A 25,681-nucleotide genomic window follows, 5' to 3' on the forward strand; every position below is an offset into this window, starting at 1 on the left:
ATACAAATTTTCCCATATCTGGACGATTGCCTTATAAAGGCCAATTCTCATGGCACCGTTCAACGTCACCTTCACCAGTGTCTCCACCTGTTTCAGTCTCTAGGCCTGACAATAAATTTCTCCAAATCCCAGATGCAATCGTCTCAAAGAATAGCATTCTTAGGAGCAATGTTGGACACTCACAAATGCAAAGCTTTCGTCTCAAAGGAGAGACAAATGAAAATAAGTCGGCTAGCACAAGATCTCATGCAAAGAAAGTCAGTTTCTGTCCGACTATACAAATCCTTTCTGGGGATGGCATCGGCTTGTATTCCATTACTTCCAAATTGCAGGCTTCAAATGAGGCCGCTCCAGGAGGAACTAGCCCTGCAGTGGCAACAGGTTTCAGGCACTTTCGAGGACCTCATTCAAATCACACCACTCATGAAAGAGTCTCTTCTGTGGTGGACACAGAGGTGTCATCTCAGTCAGGGTCATGCGTTCCTTCAAGAACCACCAAGTCTCACCATCACTACAGATGCATCCCTCGAGGGCTGGGGGGCTCATCTGCAAGGCCTCACGATCAGTGGCAAATGGACTGTACAACAGAAACGGTGGCACATCAATCGTTTGGAACTGAGAGCCATTTTTCTTGCCCTCAAGGCGTTTTGTGCCATCATTCAGAACACCAATGTGTTGATAAGAACGGACAACACAACAAGTATGCACTACGTCAACAAACAGGGAGGAACTCGATCTCTTCTCCTGTCTCAAGAGGCGCAGGAATTATGGACATGGGCTCTTCACCACAATGTACAGTTGCATGCGGTGCATGTTCCGGGAACGGAAAACGTCCTTGCGGATGCACTCAGCAGGACCACAATCACCAACCACGAATGGGAGCTTCACCAGAACACAGTGGACCACATCTTTCATCAGTGGGGTTGGCCAGACCTAGACCTATTTGCGACAAGTACCAACAGCAAATGCCTGAGCTTCGCCAGCTGGCACCCCCACAAGAATTCTCTGGGGAATGCATTCTCCCTCGATTGGTCCCTGAGGTTTGCGTACGCTTTCCCACCGATTCCGTTAGTCCCCAGGGTTCTGCGGAAGATGAGGAAGGAACCTTGCCGACTGATCCTGATCGCGCCCAGATGGCCGCGCCAGTATTGGTTTACGGAGCTCCTCCTACTATCAGAGAGCAAACCAATTCAGTTACATCCAATCCCGAACTTGCTCAGTGTTCAGGAAGGTCAAGTCTTCCATCCGGACCCAGCATCGCTGAGATTAGCGGCTTGGCTCCTGAACACCATGAGTTTGCACACTTGAACATCCCAGCAGACTGTAAAGAGGTGTTGGCCAAAGCTAGAGCACCCGCAACCATCAAGACTTACAGTCTCAAATGGAAACGCTTCTGTATCTGGTGCCGTTCAGCAGGTGTTCACCCCTTTTTGGCAAAGCCTGAGGAAATTCTTCCTTTTTTCTTGCAGTTGGCACGAACAGGTCTGTCCCATGCTACTTTGAAAGTATTTCTGGCTGCAATATCCAGATATCGACAGGATGGGTCCAATTCTCTGTATTCATCAAGAATTATCCAACAGTTCTTTAAGGGTCTCTTTAGAATGTTCCCTCCAGTACGTCGTCCACCTCCTTTGTGGCATCTGAATGTGGTCCTGGGTCAACTCATGCGTCACCCATTTGAGCCCATCCATCGAGCTGACTTGAAGTATCTTTCATGGAAGGTATCACTGCTTTTAGCCTTAACATCCGCCAAGAGAGTTAGTGATATCCAAGCTTTCACTGTTCATCATCCTTTCCTCCAATTCACTAGCGATTCTGTCATACTTCGCACAAATCCCAAATACATTCCTAAAGTGCCTTCGGATTTTCATCTGAACGAACCTGTTGTTCTTAAATCATTTTTTCCAGACCCGCAAACTCCTGCGGAAAGAGCTTTACACTCGCTTGACATTAGAAGATGTCTCAAATTCTATCTACAAAGAACTTCCGCTGTACGCACCTCTGACCAGTTGTTCATTACCTACGGTGCGATTCGTAAAGGGCAGGCAGTATCAAAACAGACTATTGCAAGATGGATTTCTGCTGCCATTGCCTTTTGCCATGCACAGGCTGGGAGACCTTTACCATCTGCGCCCAGAGCGCACTCTACAAGAGCAGTCTCCTCATCTACGGCCTTATTCGCTGGAGTCCCACTTCAGCAGATCTGCAAGGCGGCGACTTGGGCAAGTCGCCATACCTTTACCAGACATTACTGTCTAGAGTCCATCAGCGAGGCTGATACTTCTGTGGGTCGAGCTGTTCTACGGAACCTGTTTCATTAAGGTGAGCCTCTGTTTCCCACCTCCTTGTGTTCTGCTGTCAGACGCTTCTTATGTTATGTTTTCACATATTTTCTTGATTGCATTATGTTATGCTTTATATGATAGGTGTTTATTCACTTCGCATTGTTATTTACATTACTAGCTGACAAGCTGGGTGTTATGAGCGTCTGTTCAGCAAAGATATGTACTGCTAGCTACTCTGATTCAGGCATGTGAATCTATGAAAGACACCCCTAATACTGGAGAAGAACAATAGTTACTTACCTGTAATCTGTGGTTCTCCAGTATTGGTGTCTTTCATAGATTCACATGCAACCCGCCCACCTCCCCTCAGAGGCTTTCTAGGCTATTATGGTTTACCTTCACTCCTTGCGAGAAAATCTGAGAGCCTGAGCCTCTGGGGAGAACATTCTGGTGGGTGCTGGCGCCTGATTGGCTGTAGTTTGGACTATACAAAATGACTATGATAGTCATAGATGGGAAGTTTTTGCCTACTGTACCATTGGCTGTTTTACTTCCTGGTTCATTTCTATTGGTATTACTATATATTTATAGCATTTTATTGCTTTTTTATGTACCGTGGGACTCCCACTCCGACGACGGGGAATGATTCAGGCATGTGAATCTATGAAAGACACCAATACTGGAGAACCACAGATTACAGGTAAGTAACTATTGTTCTTCTCCCTCAAAGTGAGTAGGCGATCAACATTCTGGCAACGTTTGGTGCATTTAATGACATCAATTACAAACCACTGCATTTCATGGGGCATATGCAATTTTTTCTGATAGTGTTCTACTAGAGGGGCAGTTAAGACATTACATCTTATTCTCGATTGATGCTGTAACACTCGTTTCTTTACTTGCTGTGTGGTTTTACCGATGTATGATAGCATGCACGGGCATTGTATGCAATAAATAACGTTCTTAGTGTTACAATTTGAGTGGTGATACAGTGTAATGTTTTTGCCATTCACAGTACAGTTTTTTAGTGTTTTAGTAGTCCCACACGCTGCACATGAGCCACATGGGAAATGCCCGATCACAGGTGGCAACCCCCATTGAGACTGAATAGTGTTGGGTGAGGGTTCATTATAAGCCCTCACCAGATAATCTCTCAAGTTTCTTCCTCTTTTGAAGGCGAAACGAGGTAACTCCAATTGAGGTTCAACCTTACAGATAAGGTGCCAATTCTTCTTTATAATGGTTTTGATTTGATGGGATTCAGAACCAAACGTAGTAACACAGGTCAAAGGCCTTGTGTTGATCTCAGATAGGCTAGTCTTTTCCTCTTTTTTTGTCAGCAGGGCCTCTCGATCATAATACCAGGCCCGCTTCATAGCCCGTTTCACTAGTCTACGTGGATAAGACCGCATTATCAATTTTAGTTGTAGTACTCTTGCCTCGCGAAAATAATCTGCCTTCTTGGTGCAGTTGCGTCGAAGACGCAAAAACTGACCAAAAGGCAGATTATCGCGTAAGCTACGTGGATGATGACTCTCATATCTTAGGAGGGTATTTCTCGCTGTAGGTTTTGTATACAGCCTCATAGCTAAGATGTTGTTATCATTGTAAATGGATAGATCAAGAAAATTGATAGTAGAGCTGTCACTCTCTAATGTGAATTGCAAGTTGCTGTCTTGTCTATTAAGCCATTGATGGAATTCTTTAAGTGTGGTCTCTGTGCCATTCCAGATTAGGCAGACGTCATCAATGTAACGTAAATAATGGCGTAGATTATTGGCATAGGGATTGTTGTTATATACTACCCTTTCCTCAAAGGTTGCCACGTAGAGATTTGCTATGTCAGGCGCGAAAATCGCGCCCATTGCCACGCCCTTAACTTGGCAATAGAAATCAGAGTCAGGTTCAGTCACAAAATATTTTTTGGACTGGGTGGATGATGCTCTAAGGGCAAGGTTTTGACACTGATATGTATATTTGGCTTTTAGATTAATATGTGCAGCGCATGGTCCTGAAGATGGTCCTTTGGATTGTTTTAACCAATTAAGGACCGAAACGTCGACGCCTGGCAACGTTTTGCTTACTGCTTACAATGCCAATAGCTTCATCTCTCGCAAATGCAAGACATATTGCATTTGCACACACACACACACAGAGCCACACACACACACAGAGCCACACACACGGAGAGTCACGCACACACAAAGAGAGCCACACACACACAAAGAGAGCCACACACGCACAAAGAGCCACACACACAGAGAGCCACACACACACAGAGCCACACACACACACAGAGCCACACACAGAGACCCACAGATACACACACACAGAGCCACATACACACACAGAGAGCCACACACACACGCAGAGAGCTACACACACACAGAGCCACACACACACAGAGCCACACACACACACAGAGCCACACACACACAGAGAGCCACAGACACACAGAGAGCCACAGCCACACACACACACACACAGAGAGCCACACACTCAGAGCCACACACACACAGAGCCACACAGCCACACACACACACAGAGCCACACACACACACACACACACAGAGCCACACACACACACACACACACTCGTTTCTCAGCCCTCCTGCTATCATGGTTTCTCGTGACTTGTAAAACCAAGGCTGCTCTTAATACAATGTCTGAAAGGTTGTTTACTGTGACTCTCCGTGCATGTCTGTAGGTGCCAGTGTTTGTACGTGTACCTTATGTGTATTCAGTCGGTAGCTTTCTGAGTATGCATTCTTTGCGTTTCTTTCTGGATGTGTCTGTATTTTTTTCAAGTGTGTACGCGTGGCGTCAGTGTGTGTTAGTGTGTGCGTGTGGCGACTCTGTGTGCTCCCTGTGTTCGCGTGTGTGCCTACGTGTCTATGTACATAAAGTTGTCTACGGTTTATTGGTCAAAATAAATGTAATTATGTTCCGTCAGAGAGACAGCCAATTTGAGGTTATACGTGTAGTTTTACTGACCATAAATAACATAAGCGTGCAGTATGTATGTGCGGCCTTCGCCGCCCATCCGCCTCCGCCGGAAGGAGAATGCGAAGGGCCCCTCACTTCTGACATGAAGGGCAGCTCGATCACAGAGTGGATGCAAGGCCTCCTGCAGCCTGAATGTGAGCGTACTCGGCACACACCCGTTCGTATCCACAGGGCCCCGACTCACCTTGGCTCAGGCCTCCAGCGCCCGTCCCTCTAAGCACTTAATAGAATGCTAGCCACCAATCATTTCACTCATCCACTCATCCATCCATCCACCCACCCATACCCACTCTGATCCATCCATACCCTCTCATCCACCCACTCATCCATCCACGCATACCCACTCATCCACCCATCCATCATCAATGTCCATACCAGTGCACTCATCCACCCATGCATCTTTGCCCACTACCCCGACGCCGTTGCTGACGTGTCCGCGGCAGAGGCACACCTTCGGAGCACGAGGTTAGTCCATCACCCCAACCACGAGCCCCACCACGGGGCCAGGCCCGGGCCGGACCATGTCCCATGTACAGAGGCCCTGGCCCCCACAAGGTCCGAAATGCTGGCACCAGTGTGGCCAGGGCCAGGGAGTGGGATGGGGGGTTTTGGGTGAAAGGGGTGTTTGGCCTAGGAGGCGGCAGCCGGGCAGGCCTGCAAGGCGTTCACTGTAAGCGCGGCCTCAGATGTGGGGGTAATATTTTCCCCAGCAAGGCCACCTTACGCATGAGGTAGTGGGTCGCGGCTACAAGGCACCCTGTAACGTCAGGCGTGATTGAAGGCGCATGGGTGCCCCCCTCCCCGCCCCGTGGGTATGGGGGAGAGAGCATCCGACTCCGGCATCAGCGCCGAGAGTCAGGGTATTTTTATCGGAGCCGGGCCTGTGGGACACCCAATGCGTTGTGGGGTGGGGGGGGGGGGTAGTTGCATTGCCCTGACGACCCACCTGCTAGCTACGAGCAGGCAAGTCCCTCAGCGCAATGGTGAATTCGCAGGCGACCCCCTATATAGCGGAGCCAGAGTCACTGGGCGTGTTGTGGAGTGGGGGGCAGCGAGTCACAGACCCCGCAGCTGCTCAGTGGGGTTATTAGCATTGGGGGATGGCCGAAAGTTAGCCATCATGCTCCCTTCACTGCCGGCGGGGTTTCCAGTGCCGCTTGCCTCAGCAGGAACCCGGCACATGGGCCTCTTTTCAGGAGGAGGGGGGCAAGCGAGCGTCACTAGGTCACTCCTCCGCAATTACTGCAGTTCTTACTGCAGCCCAGGTGGTCGTTTGGGGGGGCAGCGAGGTCACGTGATATTCACACCTATCGTCTATGCAAGCAAGTACCCCGTCCAACCAGGAGCGCTGTCCGCATGCCCCACGGCGGTGGGAGGGATGTGCAGTTGGCGAATAGCGTGCTGCTCACCTCCCACTGTTTCCTAGCACTGGTCAAAAATGAGTTGTTGAACTGCTGCTCCAGTCTCCGAATACATTGGTCTTACTCCTACTGCTGACAGTTATTTCAACTGAGAATAGAAATGCAGCTGCTGCTTACGTGTACACAAGGCTGCACGACCATGGGCTAACACAATCTTACAGAGGCACGCATTGTAATCAAACCCCCTTGGCCTCTGGCCGAACCCGGCTCCCGGACGGAGACTTAGTGACTTTGTGTGTTCCTTTCAGGTAGTGTGAGCCATTATCTACAAACTCTTAAGAGATGGAAGGAATATAGAGGTCAACTGAAAGAACAAGGGCACTAAGCCCCGTCCTTTTCAGACTGGGGGGCGTGTTTTTGACTTAGAACATCACTAGGTAGAAAGAAAGTAAAAAACACGACCCCAATCCGAAAAACACGACCCCAATCCGAAAAGGACGGGGCTTAGATCCAAAGAATGACGTCACTGGGACCTCTTCTCCAATGGCTGGCCACCGTTTAGGAGGCCAGCCAATAGAGAAGAGGGGCGGGGCTTAACCTCGCTACTCGCGCATGTGCGCAACCTACGCTAGCCGAGAACTAAAAAGCATGCTTTCTGGACCAAGGGCTACCTATCTGCCAAATTTGGTGTAATTCCGTTCAGCCTTTCGGGCTGTAGTCGTATCTAAAATCTCCATGGGAATTAATATAGGAAAGCATGTTTTTTAGACCCCTCCCCTTTTTTTCAGCACCCGCTTAAAGGCTCACCACGAAACTTTCCATGCACAATAAGCCCTATTGGCACACTTTTGGGGGGAAAACACATTTCCTATGGAAACATAGTCTTATCATGTGTCTGTGAGTGGGTGTGTGAGTGGCCAGGCAGCATTTGAATAGGGGTGGGGCGCCACACAGCCCCATCCAGAGGATGATTTTGGGGCCCACAGCCCCCTATAAGTGAATGGGAGAGGGGGACCATGAGGCCATTCTCCCCCGGTGGATTGTGGCTTCAGGTACCTCTTTCCCAGAGACCCGGACACATTTGATAGGGGGAGAGGGGCTAAGCAGGGCCCCTCTTTGGGCCAAATTGGGCCCTGGGGACCGCTTCACTGGGACTCGGCCAAAATGTAATGGGGGAGGAGAGCCACACAGTCTGCTTTGGGCCGATTTCATCCCTGGGGACCCTATAACCCTGGGCCCAATCAAAATACAATGGGGAAGGGTGGCCACGAGGTCCCCTCCATGGGTCAATTTCAGCCCCGGAGACCCTATCCCCCGGGCCTGGCCACAAAAGAATGGGGGCTGCACGGCCTCATCCCTAGGCCGATATCGGCCCCAAGGAACCCATACCCTAGGCTGGCTTTAATGCAGTTGGATAGGGGAGCTGTGCGGCCCCCGTCTCAGGGCCAATTCTAACTGAGGAACCCATCCCCTGGGTCCTGGACTTAATGTCGATTTATGCCACGGGAACACCATCCACCGGGCCCTGGCCATGTCCTAGGCAGCCAGTGGACATAATAGGGACCGCAGGGGGAGACTTAAGGCCCTGCTGTCCCAGTCGGCTTCCCACCTCCTACGTGAGCCAGCTTTGCTGCTGTATGGAGGGAGCTGCTGATAAGGCAGCTCCCTCTGTGAAGGAGCAATTTTTTAATCTCTTTCCTTCCCGCGTGTCTGTGGGCAGGGAATGAGATTAAACCTCCACTTCCAGCCAGCGGTGCACTTTAACAGCTCTCTCCCGCTGGAACCGGAGTGTTCCCTTTTGCTTAGCAGGAGCTTTCTAAGCTCCTTCTAAGCAAAACAAAATGGATATATCCCGGCGCTGGGCACCCCAGGACATAGCAGGACCCAGTCCAGGGCCAGGGCCATGTGTGGCTCCAGGAGGAGGGCCACCCCCCCCCCTTTGTTGCTCACTGGTGGCCCCAGGTAGGTGGTGGTCCCCAGTACTGTATAAGGATTGGGAGTAGGGCCACATGGCCCCATCCCAATTCAAAGTCTCTTTTTACCCCTCGCAGGTAGTGGTCCTGGCACTATAATTCTATGAGCCCCATGGAGCTGATGGTTCCTGGGGCTTCCAGCAGTCTACGAGAGGGGTCCATGAGCCCCCTCCTGTAATTAAATGTAACCCCATGGAGGTAGTGGCCCCGGGGCTCATTTGAGCCCAAGGAGGAGGTTCCGCCTGCCCCCTTCCTATATTTATAAAAAGCCCAGGGAGGTGGTGGTCCCCGGGGCTCATTTGTGACCATGGAGGATGTACTGCAGGGCCCCCTCCTACATTAATGAAAAGCCCCTCAGGAGGGGGGCAAGTGTGTCCCCCACCCTTTTGTAGAAAATGTCCCCAGGGCATGGCCCACCCAGGGGCCCTTTTCAAAACAAGCCCGGGAGCCCGCTCATGTTTTTTTATTTTTGCAACAAATTTACAGATTCTTTTTTTTAAATGTTTTTTTGCCCTACCGGGTTCCTACTGAAACCCCAATACCAAGGCTTAGAGGTTAGTGTATTCCTACCCTGCTCCCTTTCCTTTTTTTAAAACATTTTTAGGGGAACTCAGCACAAGTTGAGTCCCAGGATGGCTGCCAACACTTCCTGGTTGAAGTGTTGGCAGCCAATCAAAGGTCTGCATATCTCTGAACAAGCTCGATATTATTCGCTAATTAGCGGCGATCGTAGATATACAAATTTGAATTTCCCCTAATATTTCTCAAACTACTGAACGGATGTTCATCAAATACCAAAAAGCATAATCTGCCTAACCAAATCTACCTTTCTTACGAATTCAGTGGAATTCCGTCCAGCGGTTTAGGCTGTAGTAGTGTTCAAAACTCCTATGGTAATTATGATGGGGAACACACTTCTTTTTACCCCTTCCCTTTTTCTCAGCCCCCGCTTGATGGATCACCTCAAAACTTTCCATGCACAAAAAGAATCACCAACACATTTTTTCTGGAAAATTTTGTGAAGATTCGTCAAACGACGTCAAAGATATAGGCACGTCAAAAAATGTTTTTCCTATTGAAACATTGTCCTAACTATAACTACCTACTGGTGACTGCCGATAGACAAAAAAAATATATATATATATATATATATATATATATATATATATATATATATATATATATATATATATATATATACATATACATCGAAGTTTGCCTGCAGGAAAGGAGGAGCCTACAAGCAAGGTAACATTCAGCCTTTTAATAACCTTGTTGGAAGCAGCAGTGAAATGGATGCAAATTTCAGCAACAGCATAGAAGTCCAGCCTGACGCGTTTCGTATCTCTACTTCATCAGAGGCTCGGGCTTGTGTTCAAAGGCAAACGATTTTTGGCAGCTACACAGCATTATAACTCCCGCCTCAGAGGGCCAAATGGCATCCTGGTATTTGTAGTTACCTGTCCTCCCCAGTGGGTAGCCTGCCCTTGAGCACACGAATTGTCAGAAATAAACCACAGTGGGGTGTGCTGCATCACATCGCAAGACGCAGCTGTCCTTTATCTGCCAACAATTGCCCCTTGCTTCCTCTCGGTGGCGCTGTTAAGGCGTCTCCCTGGTGGGCTAGCACAGCCCCAGGGCTCACTCCGCGGCTCAGGCATGCCGTTCAAAATCCATCGAAGTTTGCCTGCAGGAAATGAGGAGCCCACAAGCAAGGTAACATTCAGCCTTTTAATAACCTTGTTGGAAGCAGCAGTGAAATGGATGCAAATTTCAGCAACAGCATAGAAGTCCAGCCTGACGCGTTTCGTATCTCTCCTTCATCAGAGGCTCGGGCTTGTGTTCAAAGGCAAACGATTTTTGGCAGCTACACAGCATTATAACTCCCGCCTCAGAGGGCGTGGCCAGCCAAATGGCATCCTGGTATTTGTAGTTACCTGTCCTCCCCAGTGGGTAGCCTGCCCTTGAGCACACAAATTGTCAGAAATAAACCACAGTGGGGTGTGCTGCATCACATTGCAAGACGCAGCTGTCCTTTATCTGCCAACAATGGGCCCTTGCTCCCTCTCGGTGGCACTGTTAAGGCGTCTCCATGGTGGGCTAGCACAGCCCCAGGGCTCACTCCGCGGCTCAGGCATGCCGTTCAAAATCCATCGAAGTTTGCCTGCAGGAAAGGAGGAGCCCACAAGTAAGGTAACATTCAGCCTTTTAATAACCTTGTTGGAAGCAGCAGTGAAATGGATGCAAATTTCAGCAACAGCATAGAAGTCCAGCCTGACGCGTTTCGTATCTCTACTTCATCAGAGGCTCGGGCATATATATATGAGTAAACACATCCTGCTCCAACGAAGAAGAGGCACGCACTCGAGGTTTGTAGGGATAAGGCTCATTTATTTTCTTACTGGTCTCCCTCGACCCTGCAGAAGTTGAGATACGCTTTTCGGCTTCTCAGGAGCCTTTGTCAATATATATATATATATATGTATCTTACCCACTGGCAGTTGCCAGTGGGAGGATAGTTATAATTAGGACCACGTTTCCATAGGAAAAACATTTTTTGTTTTCCTAATAACTTTGGCGGTATGTGACAAATCTTCAGAAAGCGTTCCGCAAAAAATATTCTTCTACCCCAGCTCCCACCTGGAAAGTTTTGGGGGGGATCTGTCACGCGGAGGCCGAGAAAAAGTAGGGGGTCCCTAAACACTTTCTCTCCATTTATTTTTCCATATGAACTTAAGACACAGCTACAGCCCAGACTGCTGAATGGATTTAAACCAAATTTGGCAGAAAGCTAGGTCTTGGCCCACAGCAAAATGTAAAAAAAAAAAGGATAAACTCCCATGCTACTAAAAGAAACACCAGGGTGGGCCAGGGCCAGGAGGTGCTGCAAAATATTTATTTTGTGGAAAAGGGTGTGACCCCTCCCCGAGCCTCTGTGACCCCATCCCCTGGGACTGATCTATAGTATGAGGGGGCGCACGGCCCATCTCTGCAAGCCTTAATAGGTACAGAGGACACTATCTGCCAGGGCTGAAATTCATAAACAAAGGGGAGGGGGCCATGCCGTCCCCCAGTCCAGATGGGCGCAGAGGCCAAACAGTTTATTGTAGATGAGGGGGGCCGTAGCCCCTTACCTGAGCATGTGAGGGCCCTGGGGACCCCTTCACCTGGGGCCGTCTCACAGACCATGGGCTAGATGTAGGTAAATTAGATTTACCGATTCATAAATACCGAATTTTACCGATTCAGTATTTATGAATCGGTAAATCTAATGTAGGTAATTATTTGGTAAAAAATACCGAATCAGTAGGATTTGAAATGAAATGAAAGATTTTTATTGTTTCAGTTAATTAAAACCACAACAATACATTTTAAAGGAATCGACTAATGTGTTTAAAATTTCTTAACATATATGTACAATCACTGTTAATATATTCTATAACACTCTCCGTCTAAAACCGAGTTTGTTATTTAAAATCGAATGAAGTGTAATAAAAATGCAGTCTGTCTAGCTTAGTTCTGAAGTTCTTGATTTTTTCCTCTTTTATGTTCCGGAGAGCTCTCTGCCCGAGCTACCACAGTTGTGTTATCCTTTTGTTGACAGGGTGCCGTGGTGTGTTTTAGCGCTTGGGAGTGGGCTGCAAGGAACTTTAGTAATAGGCAGTTCAATCGCGTGTCTGCTGGGTTCAAGGTTGCCATAATTGCAGATCTGCACGTTCTTATACCCCGCTCGTTCATAGACTTTTTTAACAGAGAGCTTCGAGCTTGAGCTAGATTCGGGCAGATGCAGACAAGATGAATAAAGTCCTCGTTGCTCCTCCCGCATAGTCTGCAGGTTTTTGGTCCATTATGCACCCAGGTTGGTTGGTCCATAATCGATGGGAATTTCCCCAAACGGAGTCCCATTAATTTCTGTTTTCTATGAGCTGGAAATGTAATTGTTAAGTATGGGGCTGCCACAAGTGTTTTGTAATTTGATATTACCATCCATGCGTGTTTTCTGTTGGTAAACGTGGCTTTATCAAGTAAGAGAGAGTGGAACTTTGTTGACTTGTTTATAGCCTGTTTGAACGCCGGGTGAGGCAGGTTTAGTTCCCAGAGTTTTCTTGTTCCAGTCTCAGTTATGGAGTTTTCAAGATACTGGTTGTATGGGGATTTAATGTCAGATCTAATTTCTTCCCATAGTGCTTGGTGCAATTCCGAGGCTGACGTGTTCTGTTTCAGTGTGTACCAGTACTTAATACTTGCATACTTTCTTCCCACTGTTTCATTTACTGTTCCAAATTCTAACCTTGTCTGAGCTGGTGAGGCTCCCTGTTGTATTTGGAAGGTAGATTTGAAGATGGCTGTCTGCATTTTGTTAAGCAGATCCGCATCTTTCCCATGCAATCCTACACTGCCGTATGAGAGGGTTGGTAGAACTTTTGCTTTTATTGTTGCCAGTAAAGGTTTATATGATGGCCCCGTGAGCTTTTTGGCCAAAGATCTAAAAGCAAATGAGAGTGAATTTGATCTCTGAGTGATGTACGACATTTGCTGCTGATGGCTTTGTCGATTATCGAAGTAGAAGCCCAAGTACTTGAAGTTGGGCACGGCCTCTAGCTTTGTTCCCTCCAGGTAGATGTTTGTACTGGCTGTCCGCCGCCTGGTGATAAGCATTGTTTTTGTTTTTGTTGTGTTTATCTCCAGGTTGTTATTTGTTATAAATTCTGCCAGCCCTACTAGTAACCTTTGAATGCCAATCTTCGTTAGATTCAACAATACCACGTCATCTGCATAGGATAGATGAGTTAGAGGAAGGGAGCCAAGTTTAGGTGGATGAGATGGGATCTTATTTAGACTTGATGTTAGGTCTGCCATAAAAAGGTTAAAAAGATGGGGGGCTAGGACACAGCCCTGCTTGAGGCCTTTACTGGTGTTGATTTTTCTTGAGAGCCGTGTTCCACTCCCCAATTTAACTTCCATCCAAGTATTGGAGTAAAGGAGTAAGATCCCTCTCAGGATTTTATCCGGAATGTTCCAGCTGCACAATTTCCTCCATAAGATGTTCCGATCCACACTATCGAATGCTGCCTTTAAGTCAATAAAACATAGATGAAGAGGCTGTTTTCTCCGAAGATATTTGTCGGCTAGCACTGAGAGAGACATAATGTTAGTTAGTGTCCCAGTTCCTTTCCTGAAGCCTGTTTGGTTCAGTGGTATTCTCTTTGTGACGTCAGACCAATTTATTAGATCTTCCAGGACGAGGGATGCAAAGTACTTTGCCTCCACATCTAGGAGGGCAATCAGTCTGTAATTAGCTGGGGATGTTCTGTCTCCTCCTTTAAAGATGGGTGAAATTATGGAGCCCTTCCAACTGGATGGTATTTGGTTTTCACCTATTATTTCTTCAAATAATATTTTTAATTTTCTGCACCAAAAGTCCGGATCAGTTTTGTAAACTATTGGAGGGATCCCATTCGGCCCTGGTGCTCCGTTGCCACGTGACTTCCTTATGATTCTTCTTATGTCCTCTTCACTATACCATGTTTGTTTGACCTTATTTGTTGCGTCCTTTTTCTCCCATAGGCTAACCACGTCGCGGGGAAGCCTGGGAGTGACGCTTCCTTCTTTTCTTTTTTGGGACACTTCGTTGGTAATTTGTTGGATTGCTCCTGGGTTATGCTGGTCAAGTGTTATCTCTGCGAACCTCTCTGTTAATAACGCAACCCAGTCCGCTTCTTGGACATTGGATGATGTTGGATTTGAAGGGTGATTTAAGCTGTTAATAATCCTCCAAAATGCGTTTGAGTTGGTGTTCTTGGCGGAGCAGAGTAGTTTTGCCCAGAGGTCATCCTTCAGAGATCTTTTGTATTCCCACATTTTCTTTTTGTATTCTTTCTTGAGGTTTTGTCTTTGGATCCAGTCTTTGGACGACGTAGTTGTCTTTTTTAGTGCTCTGGCGTTTCTCCTTATCTCTATTTTGAGTTTTACCAGGTTCTTTGGCAGAGAATTTTTGTTAGTGAGAGGATGTGGTTTATTTGGGGCGGACGTTGTTGCTATTAACTTTCCCGTAAAGCTCTCCCATTTTTGTATTTGGGTACCTGTTGTTACCTCACTTTCTATGTTTAGTCTCTGCACATTTGCCTGCAGTACGTCGATGTTGGCCGTTGTCCAGTTAAGTCGTTTCAAGTTAGTGGTCACAATGTTATCTCCCACTATGTTGTAACTGTGGCATTTAGTTAGTTTTAAATTGAAATAAGTGTGCTGATATGAGTGATCGCTTTTTGAAGTGTATTCTATAGAAAATTGCTGGACAAATGGCAATAGTGGAAGAGAGACTGCTGTGTAATCTAGCCTTGAGGCAGTCAAGGTTCCTAGGTGGGTGTGCTGCGGTGGATTGTCACCTTCGATTCTCCCATTAAGGAACCGCAGCCCGAGGAATTCCAGGCTTGTTACCAGTTTTCGCCCAATTGGATCGGATCGCTCTGTTTGCAGCTGAGTTTGGGTTTTAACGTTCCAAAATTCATTAGGATTTGGTATTTACCGATTCGGTAATCACCGAATCGGTATTTGCCATTGATTCCTATGGGCCTAGAAGCCCATAGGAATCAATGGCAAATACCGAGTCGGTAATTACCGAATCGGTAAAATTACCGAATTGCCAAGGGGGACAGGGTGTCACTTTGACACCCTGTTACACCTCTGTTTCTGGTGACACACATACATGCCCTAAGGGCATGTATGTGTGTCACATGGCCCAGGTGTACATGCACAGATGTGCATGTACACAGGAATTCATTATTTACCACCCAATAGTATTAGGTGGTAAATAACGAATTCTAAAGGGCCTGTGGCACTGTTTTCAGTGCCACCTACATCTGGAGTTACAAAATCGGTAAATTTACTGATTCGGTATTTTACCGATTCGGTAAATTTACCGAATCGGTAAATTTACAGATTCTGTAACTTTAAGGCCCCCTACATGTCAAAACCCAAACACCGGTCGGTAACGGCCGAAATCGGCCGTTACCGACCGGTATTTGGTCTCCTACATCTGGCCCCATGTTCCTTGGAGCCTACCCCCAGGACTTAGTAGTTTCCCTGCTTAAATTAGTGCCCTAAGGTAACAATAATTTGCACCCTCGCCATGCACTGCTATCACCCCACATACTACATCACTCATGACATGTTTTATGATATTATTGATAATAGCACAGTAACATTTGCAATGACATTAATGATGAGCAAACTGTACATGATGGGGGTGCGAGTTATAGCTACCTTAAGGCACTAGTTAATGATACTTGAGAAAACTATGACTGGCAAATGTCAGTGGTTTTATTAGTTTAAAACAGTAGGTTTTAACTGGCATTTTCACCTAACTATAAGGTCCCTTTTAACCTTTGTCTTTTTCAATTCAATTTTAGTTTTTTTTTAATTTAGAGGAAAATATCATTACAGTTCCAAACTATACCTTCACTTTAACCTTTGGGTTTTTTCAGTGAAGATATATATTATTTGACTTTTTTTGAAACTAGGCACTTTGTAGAAATCCGTGGTACTCATCAGCTTTTATATTTGTCATTGCTTGGTGGACCGGCTTGTATCCTTCTGAGGATTGGTGACTGTTAGAGTTAGGATTCAGTTAATTTTATGTTAGGGGTGAAGGTAGAATTAGAATAGGTTTGTGAATGGGTGAATGAAGTACAATTTTGACATACAAACGTTCGCTAAATATTCTTGCCTACATTTTTTGGTCATAAATGTTGCTTTTTTTGGAGGCAGGTAAAGTGATTTGTGAGGCACCCAACAGCAAGATGCACACTTTCATCGGCACTCTGGAGTGGAATGGGGAAAAATACCCGTTGGATAATGAGAAGATGCTCTTGCGGGGTTGCAGTATACGTAACACAGCAAACTGCTATGGACTAGTCATTTATGCAGGTAGGTATCACAAATGTATTCTGGACTCAGCTGCACATGAGAGTAGCTATGTGTTTCAAGTCAAGTCATAAAATTTGTATAGCGCACTACATACCCAGAGGGTTTCAAGGCGCTTAGGAAGGGGAGGGGGATTATTTGTCGAATATCCATGTTTTAAGCTGCTTTCTGAACGCAAGGTGGTTCTGGGTGAGGCGAAGGTAGGCGGGGAGTGAGTTCCATGTTTTAGCAGCCAGGTATGAAAAGGATCTGCCTCCCATGGTGGTCTTGTTGATGCGAGGAACAGTGGCGAAGGCTTGGCTGGAAGAGCGAAGTTGGCGGGGGGGGGTGTAGAAGGACAGTCGAGAGTTGAGGCAATCTGGTCCGATGTCGTAGAGTGATTTGTGTGCGTGGGTAAGCAGTCGGTAAGTGATCCTCTTATTGACGGGAAGCCAGTGGAGGTCTTTAAGGTGACCAGAGATGTGTTCGTTGCGTGGGATGTCTAATATCAACCTGGCTGAGGCATTTTGGATTCGTTGTAGTTTCTTCTGGAGTTTAGCGGTGGTACCTGCGTAGAGGGTGTTTCCGTAGTCCAGTCGGCTCGTGACTAGAGCGTGGGTGACTGTTTTCCTTGTTTCGGGGGGGATCCAGCGAAATGTTTTTCTGAGCATGCGAAGAATGTTAAAGCAGGAAGAGGATACGGCGCTGACTTGTCTGTTCATTGAGAGTGAAGAATCCAGGATGACGCCGAGGTTCCGTGCGTGGTCTGTTGGGATGGGTGCTTTTCCGAGGGCTTCCGGCCACCAGGAGTCGTCCCATGCAGAGGGGGATGTACCTAAGATGAGGACTTCTGTTTTGTCTGAGTTCAGTTTCAGACGGCTTTGTTTCATCCATTCGGCGACTTCTTTCATTCCTTCGTGTAAGTTAGTTTTGGCGGTGCTGGGGTCCTTGGTGAGAGAAAGGATCAGTTGAGTGTCATCCGCGTAAGAGATGATGTTGAGGTTGTGTTGGCGGGCGATGGCTGCGAGGGGGCTCATGTATACGTTGAAGAGGGTGGGACTGAGTGAGGATCCTTGAGGTACGCCGCAGATGACTTCAGAGGCCTCGGATTTGAATGGTGGGAGGCGGACTCTTTGGGTTCTTCCGGTGAGGAACGAGGTGATCCATTCAAGTGCTTTTCCTTGGATTCCGATGTTATTGAGGCGTTGTAGAAGGGTGTTGTGGCAGACTGTGTCGAATGCTGCAGAGAGGTCAAGGAGGATGAGGGCGACTGTGTCTCCATTGTCCAGTAGAGTTCGAATGTCGTCTGTTGCTGCGATGAGGGCGGTCTCAGTGCTGTGTTTGGCTCGGAAGCCAGATTGTGATGGGTCAAGGGATTTGTTGGTTTCGAGGAAGGCGGCGAGCTGGTTGTTGACGGCTTTCTCGATGACTTTGGCCGGGAATGGAAGAAGCGAGATGGGGCGGTAGTTTTTGAGTTCGGTGGGGTCTGCTGTTGGTTTTTTCAGAAGGGCGGTGAGTTCAGCGTGTTTCCAGTCTTCTGGGAAGGTGGCGGAGTTGAAGGAGCAGTTGATGACGTCTCGGAGGTGCGGTGCTATGACGGAGTCTGCTTTGTTGAAGATGTGATGAGGACATGGGTCTGTGGGTGATCCTGAGTGGATGGAATTCATCAGGCGGATTGTGTCCTCAGTGGAGATTGGGTTCCAGTCGTTAAGGGTGTTCACGGGGGGAGAATGTTCAGCAAATGGTTGGGTGGGTTGGTCTCCGGGTTTGTTGTCGAAGCTGTTGTGGATGTCTGCAATCTTGTTGTGGAAGAATGAGGCTAGGGAGTCGCAGAGGGCTTGAGAGGGGGTGATGTCGTTGGAATTGGCCGAGGGGTTGGAAAATTCCTTGACGATGTTAAAGAGTTCCTTGCTGTTGTGGGCGTTGTTGTCAAGTCGATCCTTGAATGCTGTTTTCTTGGCTTTTCGGATCAGTTGGTGGTGAGTGCGGGTGGCGCTTTTGAAGGCGTCCTTGTTGCTGGTGGATGGGTCTTTTTTCCAGGCCTTTTCAAGGGAGCGGCATAGTTTCTTGGGCTTCTTGAGATCATCGTTGAACCATGAGGCCTTCTTGTTTCCAAGTTTGTGTTGACGTTTTTTAAGCGGTGCTAAGGAGTCGGCGTTGTTAGATAACCAAAGGGTGAGGTTGGAGGCGGCTTCGTTGGCGTTAGAAGAGAGGGCTGGGGAGGTTCGAAGGAGTGATGCGGAGATCTGATCCGTGGTGATTTTGTTCCAGTTTCTCTGTAGAGTTGGTTGGAGGTGGATGATGGGTTTCGGCTTGTTGTAAGTGAAGTGAACGCAGCTGTGGTCAGTCCAGAGGAGATCCGTAGTGTGGCTGAAGGAGACATGGTTGCTGGATGTGAAGATGGGGTCGAGTGTGTGACCTGCGATGTGGGTGGGGGTAGTGACAAGTTGTTTAAGTCCGAGGTTGGCGAGGTTGTCTAAGAGGGTTGCGGAGTTGCGGTCGTTGATCTTTTCGAGGTGAAAGTTGAGGTCTCCCAGAAGGATGTAGTCTTTGGAGGGGAGCGCGTGTGGGGTGATGAAGTCCGTGATGTCTTCACTGAATTTTGCGCGGGGTCCTGGTGGTCTGTAGAGGAGGGTGCCTCTGAGAGTAGTCTTGGGGTCGATGTGGATCTGGAAGTGAAGGTGTTCTGAGTTAACGAGGTTGGCGTCAGAGCTGGTAGAGATGCGGATGGATTTCTTATGGACGATAGCGATTCCTCCTCCTGTGTGGTCGGTGCGGTCCTTGCGTGTGATCTTATAGTCATCAGGGATAGCGATGGTGATGTCTGGGGCGGAGGAAGCGTTCATCCATGTTTCCGTTAGGAAGGCGACGTCTGGAGTGATGGTGTCTAGTAGATTCCATAGGTCGATGGCGTGTCTGTGGATCGAGCGGGTGTTGAGCAGGATGCATTGTAGGTGGTTGGGGTCAGGAATCTGTGGTGTGGTCGTAGCGGAGATGATGTCGGTGCAGCTGAATTTGCAGGAGTAGCAGGAGAATGGTCCATGGGTGTGTCCAGGAGCGGCTTGGACGCAGTTGGGGGAGCGGCCGGGGTTAAGGGCTAGGAGGGTGGCGGCATCGTAGGTAATGCGGGAGGGCTGGGTAGTGCGAGGGGCAGGGGGTCTGGCGCTGGGCGCGGTCCAGGCGCGGACGGGCGTAGACGGGCTTACCTTTGGCGCACCTTCGGCGCGGGTTGGGCGCGGTCGCTGCGCGTGAACGCTGCGCGCGGGAACTACTGTCATATATGGTGGCGAGGGGGGAGGGGCGAGGGCGGGTCAGCTGGGAAGGCGGGAGCGGGGTGGAGACTAGGGCAGGGCGACCAACAACAACAACAACAAAATGGCCGGTGGCCTCGTAGGGTCGATCAGCTGCACTTTACCTTACAAATCGATTGTGAACACAGTAACACGCAGCGCAGAGCGGCAGTGGGAAATGTGGTGCCAGGCAGGCAGCAGCGGCAAGGGCAAGCAGCGGAGCGGCGCAAATTAATAAAGATTATGCAAATCGGTAATTTTAAATCGGCGAAGGTATGCGGAATTAGCGCGATGTAAATTAATCAGGCAGCAATGTATTGGCAGCCAAAGCGAGCAGCGGAGCTGCTTAACGATACCCAGCAGGGAAGCAGGTGAGTCAGGGAGCAGCGTAGGGAGCGTCCGAGTCCGCTGGAAGCAGAACGGTCAAAGAAGGCCTGACATAGTAAGGGCGGTCGGAGGTTTGACCATTTGAACGCCCAGCCGTTTTAGAGTGGGTGGTCAAATGACCCGTTTTTTTTAACTTTCTGTTGGCGCCATGAAAATGTAGTGGCAAGGGAAAGCAAAAGAAGGTAAACAGCCCTCACAGTATTGGAGAAAAAACCCATAGAGTGGGGCTTTCCCAGTTTTGTTTAGTAAAAAAAACAAAAACACCACCTTGAGATAAAATCTTTTTTTTTAAAGAAACACAAGTTACGTTTTTAACGGATGGCAGCGTCATTTTGGGTACAGGTACTCCGTCGGGTGATAGAGTATTTTACTCCATCGCCCTGAGTGAGTACAACCCATACTCTGAGCTCTAAATCAGGCCCTAAGTTGCTTTGGCTTCATACTTGCAGCAATGAGGGGCTCTCTGTTTTCCCTGTGTTTCTTGCATATTTGGTGGTGATAGCCATACATTATTTATTTTTGTTGAATAAGAGATATTGAATTATGTATTTTGACCTTTTCGTTGAATAGGTTATTATCTGTAATACAAAATATAATTACAGCACTTATCAGGTGTGCTGTCCTGGACAAGTGTGTATAAATGGTGTCGTTCAATTATCGATGTTTGCATTTCCAGTTTTTGGTTCTGTTGCCTTCTGTTAATACCCACTAAACACTTTTCTCAAAACTGACCATATCGCCTGGGATATTTCTCCTCAAATGTATTCGATTTTTTTTTCATTTTAGTAATAAAACTAACCCACGTTTTGAATGGGCCATTGTATTAAAGGTTACTAATATTGTGTGCAAGTCAACTACATTTTATCCAAAAACTATAATGCTGCACTGTATTTTCTTTTAGGCATTGACACTAAGATAATGAAAAACTCAGGGACGGTTAAGATGAAGAGAACCAAACTGGACTTAATGATGAATAAGATTGTGTTCTCGGTAAGTATATTGAGTATCCCTATCACTTAATATTGGTCCAACAACAAGCTTTAAAGTGACCTGAGCCCGGTTCACTGGGTGTCTCAGTACCCCCAACTGAGAGACTGACATTATGAGACCTCAGTCAGTCACTGATGAGTAAAGAAATGTGCTCTGGATGACACAATACTACAGTTACGTCTCGTAGTGCGGTATGTTTTAGCGAGCAAAGGGATGTTTCCAAGAATATATTGAATCTGCGATGGCTTTCAATATGTACTGTTTTCAGCTGACATTTCCTCAAGTGACGTCACTGGCAATAACTCATGACAGCATTTGCCTATATTTATTAGACTCACGGGGAGTGAGCTGGAAATCTGGCTATTCCATGTTATATATAAAGTTCTCTAAAACGTTGGCCTGATTTAGATCTTGGCGGATGGGCTTCTCCGTCACAAACGTGATGGATATCAGTGCCGCGGTACTGCAAGTGCCATAGGATATACCGTACTTGTCATACAGTGGATAGGATACCCATCACGTTTGTGATGACTATCCCATCGACCAAGACCTAAATTAGGCCCTAATTCTTGAAACCTCTATCTCTACTAGCCACACAAACCCCCAATATATCTTTGGTTAGTGATGAAAGGCAGTGGTAGACCTAGATGGTGTAAGGAAGTGAGAGAAGTGTGGCTCACTGGTTAGAGCAGGCAGACCCTGAAGCAGAGGTCAGACCCGGGACCAGGGTTCAATTCCCGACGCGGCAGGGTCTTGAGCTCAAATGTCCATGGACTCGATAATTCTCGCTTCGGTGCCTGACCTAATCATGGGTTCACACTCTGCAACTCTGGGCATTAAGCTTGCTTAATCTCCACAACGGGCCCCGCGGCAGGATGCCTGGCTTTCACCTTGGGGATGCCCTGTAGGGGCTATCTCACAGGGAAAAGCCAGGACGGGTTCCCAAGGCAAGCGCGGAGATACCCCTTCGGGGGTCGATTCAGGCGCTATATAAGAAACATAATAATAATAATAGAACATAACATGACATTTGTCTCTGCTGCTAAGGCTCGCCTCCTCCTCCATGTTCAAATTTCATCTTGTTTACTGATCTGCAAATCGAATCTGGGGAAGTGCCAGAGACTGCCATCCCATCACTCCATCTCGAAACTTAATTTACAGTTTCACACATTGACTTGCTGCTGCCTTTGACACTTATTGAGACCCTTAGTGGTATACACCTGAAAATACTGAAACTGTTTTTGAAGAAAACTCCATCTCACATTTCGGTTGAGTTTGTAGTGCATTTATTACAAAAATAAATTATTTATCACAGAGATTACTCAGATGGGGAACTCACATACACCAGCAATGTAGTTACATCCCCTAATTAAAGGCAGAAACCGAATATATACTTGACTTCATATACAGTTTCTAGTATCAATCCCATGACTGAATTCATACCAAGAATACAATCAGCTTCCCCGGTTGTGCTCTTGAGAATTATTTGATGGCCTTACGGAGTAACTGCTGAGCGAGCTCGTCTGCAAATTTCACATATTTGGTGCCAAGGCAGATTGTATCCAGTCTCAGAGCACATCTGTCAAAATTAGTGTGAGCACAGAAACATGGCTGCTTCAGATTCCACAAAAATAAGGCAACCCGTTTCTGATTTTTTACACTACCATCAGGCATGGTGGTCATACTTCCTGACAAAAGCTAAACTTTACTATTACACACTAAAAGCATCTGAAGTGACCTCAGGTATCTTTACATCAGTAATGAAATCACAGGAAGTGACATCACACAATGTTTTTGAAGTGATTTTAGGACATCTGATTTTGCTTCAAGCTATCCTTGATGAAAGGTTATAGTTGCAGCCGTTAATACACAGTGACTCATAACAATCACAAACAAAGAGCTATGAAAATTATTTCTAGCTGCAAGCAAATTTATGTTTAAAAGTTCTTAAGCCAATTGGAAAACTCCAAGGGTCGCAAAGCAGAACACAGGGGCAGCCAATAGCAGTATGTGGGTAGCAGGAGCTTTCACCCGCTGCCTCGTAATGAGGTGTATGTCTGTCTGCAGGACTTTAAAGATCTTAAAGTCAGGCAACACACCCTGAAAATGTGTAGCCAAACACATGGGATGAAAGTCAGTTCTCAAAGTATAAACTTATTTCATCCTGCGTGTTGCACTGGTCAGGTAACCGAGAAAGAACATTCTTCATAGCTCTACTTTCTTTCATAATTTTCTCCTACTGAAGGCACAACATGCTTCCCTGCATCATTCTGCGCACCTTGCGCGCTTTCACTTTCCAAGCTGCTCGGACACACTTTGATTTTTAAAATGATTAATTACTATGGTGCCCGCTTCCCGTACATCGTTACGCACCGCTGGTTATTTATTTATTCTTGCCTCTGCTTTCGCTATCGGTCCACAGACTCCGCAAGCTGTCCCTTTACAACGTCTGAGCTGCTCCTTAGCCTGGAAATGTAGCGTTTCGTTCATGTTCTACCCTCCCTGCGTTCATAGGAAGAAGCCTCGCAGCCAGCAGGTGCAGTCACCCGTCCCTCTCGTCCCCTCCTCCCAGCTCAGCCTCCAGAGACAACAAGCCAGACTGAGCACCCTTCCCATGCCTGCCTCTGGCCTTAGAGCACTGGGCTAGCAGGGTGCATAGTGCCACTATCGGCAACACTCACCACCCCTCATGCAGCATCGTACTGAATAAATAAACAGACAAGACACCTTTTTCGTGGAGAAAATTGCTGCAGGTTTATTAGCATACCAACTATGCCAACATGGTGGGTTATCTTACAGGCGACCCAAAGGCAAGCCGCCCCTCACGGCCTACCACCTGATGGGCCAACTTGCATCTTGACCTTATCCAATCGGTGCTTGGCGGTTATGGTGAGGGGATAGCCTCTCCCACCTCCGGTGAACTGTCGGTTCACCCCATTACTCACGACCACCCCTTTCAGGGGCGGAGCATTCAAGCGACCCCCGGTTGTACAAGTTTCAAACCACCCGTAGGTGAGACGGGGCGCTGTCGCACCCCAGGGTCTACCGCGAAGACTTCTTAGGGATATTAGGCCTCAGCACCCTTTGTGCTCCTGAAAAAGGATACCCCTGAGTACCTTTCTGATCCTGGATCGCCGTGTAACTCCGCCTGAAACACAAAATAAAAGATTAGAAATTCCTTCCCCCCAACCACCCTGGTTACGCAGAGTTAGCAGTAGGGAGGGAACGGCGTCAGGGGTGAGGGGAAAGAGGCCGCTAGGTGGGCGGGGGAGGAACTTATACCTCTTCCCTTCCCTCACCTGGGCCAGAAATGAAGAGCGGGAACCCAAAGGGATCTCGCTACTCTGGGCTGTCCCGTGTGCCATCCTGTGCCTCTAAAAGTGACGGCCTCTTGGGAGTGTCCCCTTCTTGGACGTCGGGCAGCCCACATAGTGCCAATATCTGCAACACTCACCACCCCTCATGCAGCATTATACCGAATAAATAAACAGACAAGACACCTTTTTTGTGGAGAAAATTGCTGCAGGTTTATTAGCATACCAACTGTGCCAACATGGTGGTTTATCTTACAAGCGATCCAAACGCAAGCCGCACCTCGCGGCCTACCACCTGACGGGCCAACTTGCGTCATGGCCTTAGCCAATTGGTCCTTAGCGGTTATGGTGAGGGGATAGCCCCTCCCACCTCTGGTGAACCGTCTGTCTACCTCATTACTTACGCCCACCCCCCCAATGAGGGGCGAAGCATTCAAGCGACCCCCGGTTGTACAGGTTTCCAACCGCCCGTAGGACAGACGGGGCACCGTCGCACCCCAGGGTCCACTGCGAAGACTTACTGGGGATATTAGGCTGCAGCACTTTTTGTGCTCCTGAAGAGGATACCCCTGAGTACCTTTCCGCCTGTGGATCGCCCTGTAACTCCACCACAGCCCTGGGTATGGCGACAGTCGCAGCCAGGGCCCCCCACCAAGGTCGGCATTCCTACTTACATCCTGCTATTTCCAGGGCGTTCTCCATGTCCAGCTAGAGCAAGTCCCACACTGGACAGGTGCACCTCATCCTCATAAAGACTCCCTGTGGACTTTACCATGCCTTATCAACAGAGCCCCCATTGTTCCGTGACTTTGCCACCACTCCTGGCCGTGTGCCCCCCACTCCTCCAAGCAAAGGAGGGCTACTCCGCACACACCCGACACCCAGAATACTACAGCGTGGCCCAGCATCTTCACTGAAGTGGACAATCCGCCACAACTGGAACCTCTGACCTCACGCGATTTAACCTCACACGTAGCTGTTTTGCCTATGATGAAAGGTCCTTCTAAAGGGTTTTAACTCCCTGGGCCCCCTATTGCTGTGGGTTTAACAACATGCCCAAATTTGTATTCATTCAGCCCAGGGCATGGGTCCAGCCCCGAGGAAAAAGTATTGTGTTGGAGGGCAACACTCCCAACCACGAGCCACACACACTGTCCCCACCGCCCCAGTCGC

The 25,681-nt window shown here is 47.8% G+C and overlaps 1 protein-coding gene across 1 annotated transcript in view; it reads left to right on the plus strand.

Moving 5' to 3' along the window:
- The window catches only part of LOC147673324 (phospholipid-transporting ATPase IK-like), a 460,742-nt gene that overhangs the window by 239,799 nt on the left and 195,262 nt on the right, over window positions 1–25,681 (plus strand). The window contains exons 10-11 of the mRNA XM_086947163.1: window positions 16,393–16,551; window positions 21,106–21,194. Coding sequence (XP_086803289.1) covers window positions 16,393–16,551; window positions 21,106–21,194 — 248 coding nt within the window. The remainder of the gene's footprint in view (window positions 1–16,392; window positions 16,552–21,105; window positions 21,195–25,681) is intronic.

This window comes from Lissotriton vulgaris, chromosome 12 (assembly GCF_964263255.1).
Source record: "Lissotriton vulgaris chromosome 12, aLisVul1.2, whole genome shotgun sequence".
Classification (NCBI taxonomy): domain Eukaryota; kingdom Metazoa; phylum Chordata; class Amphibia; order Caudata; family Salamandridae; genus Lissotriton; species Lissotriton vulgaris.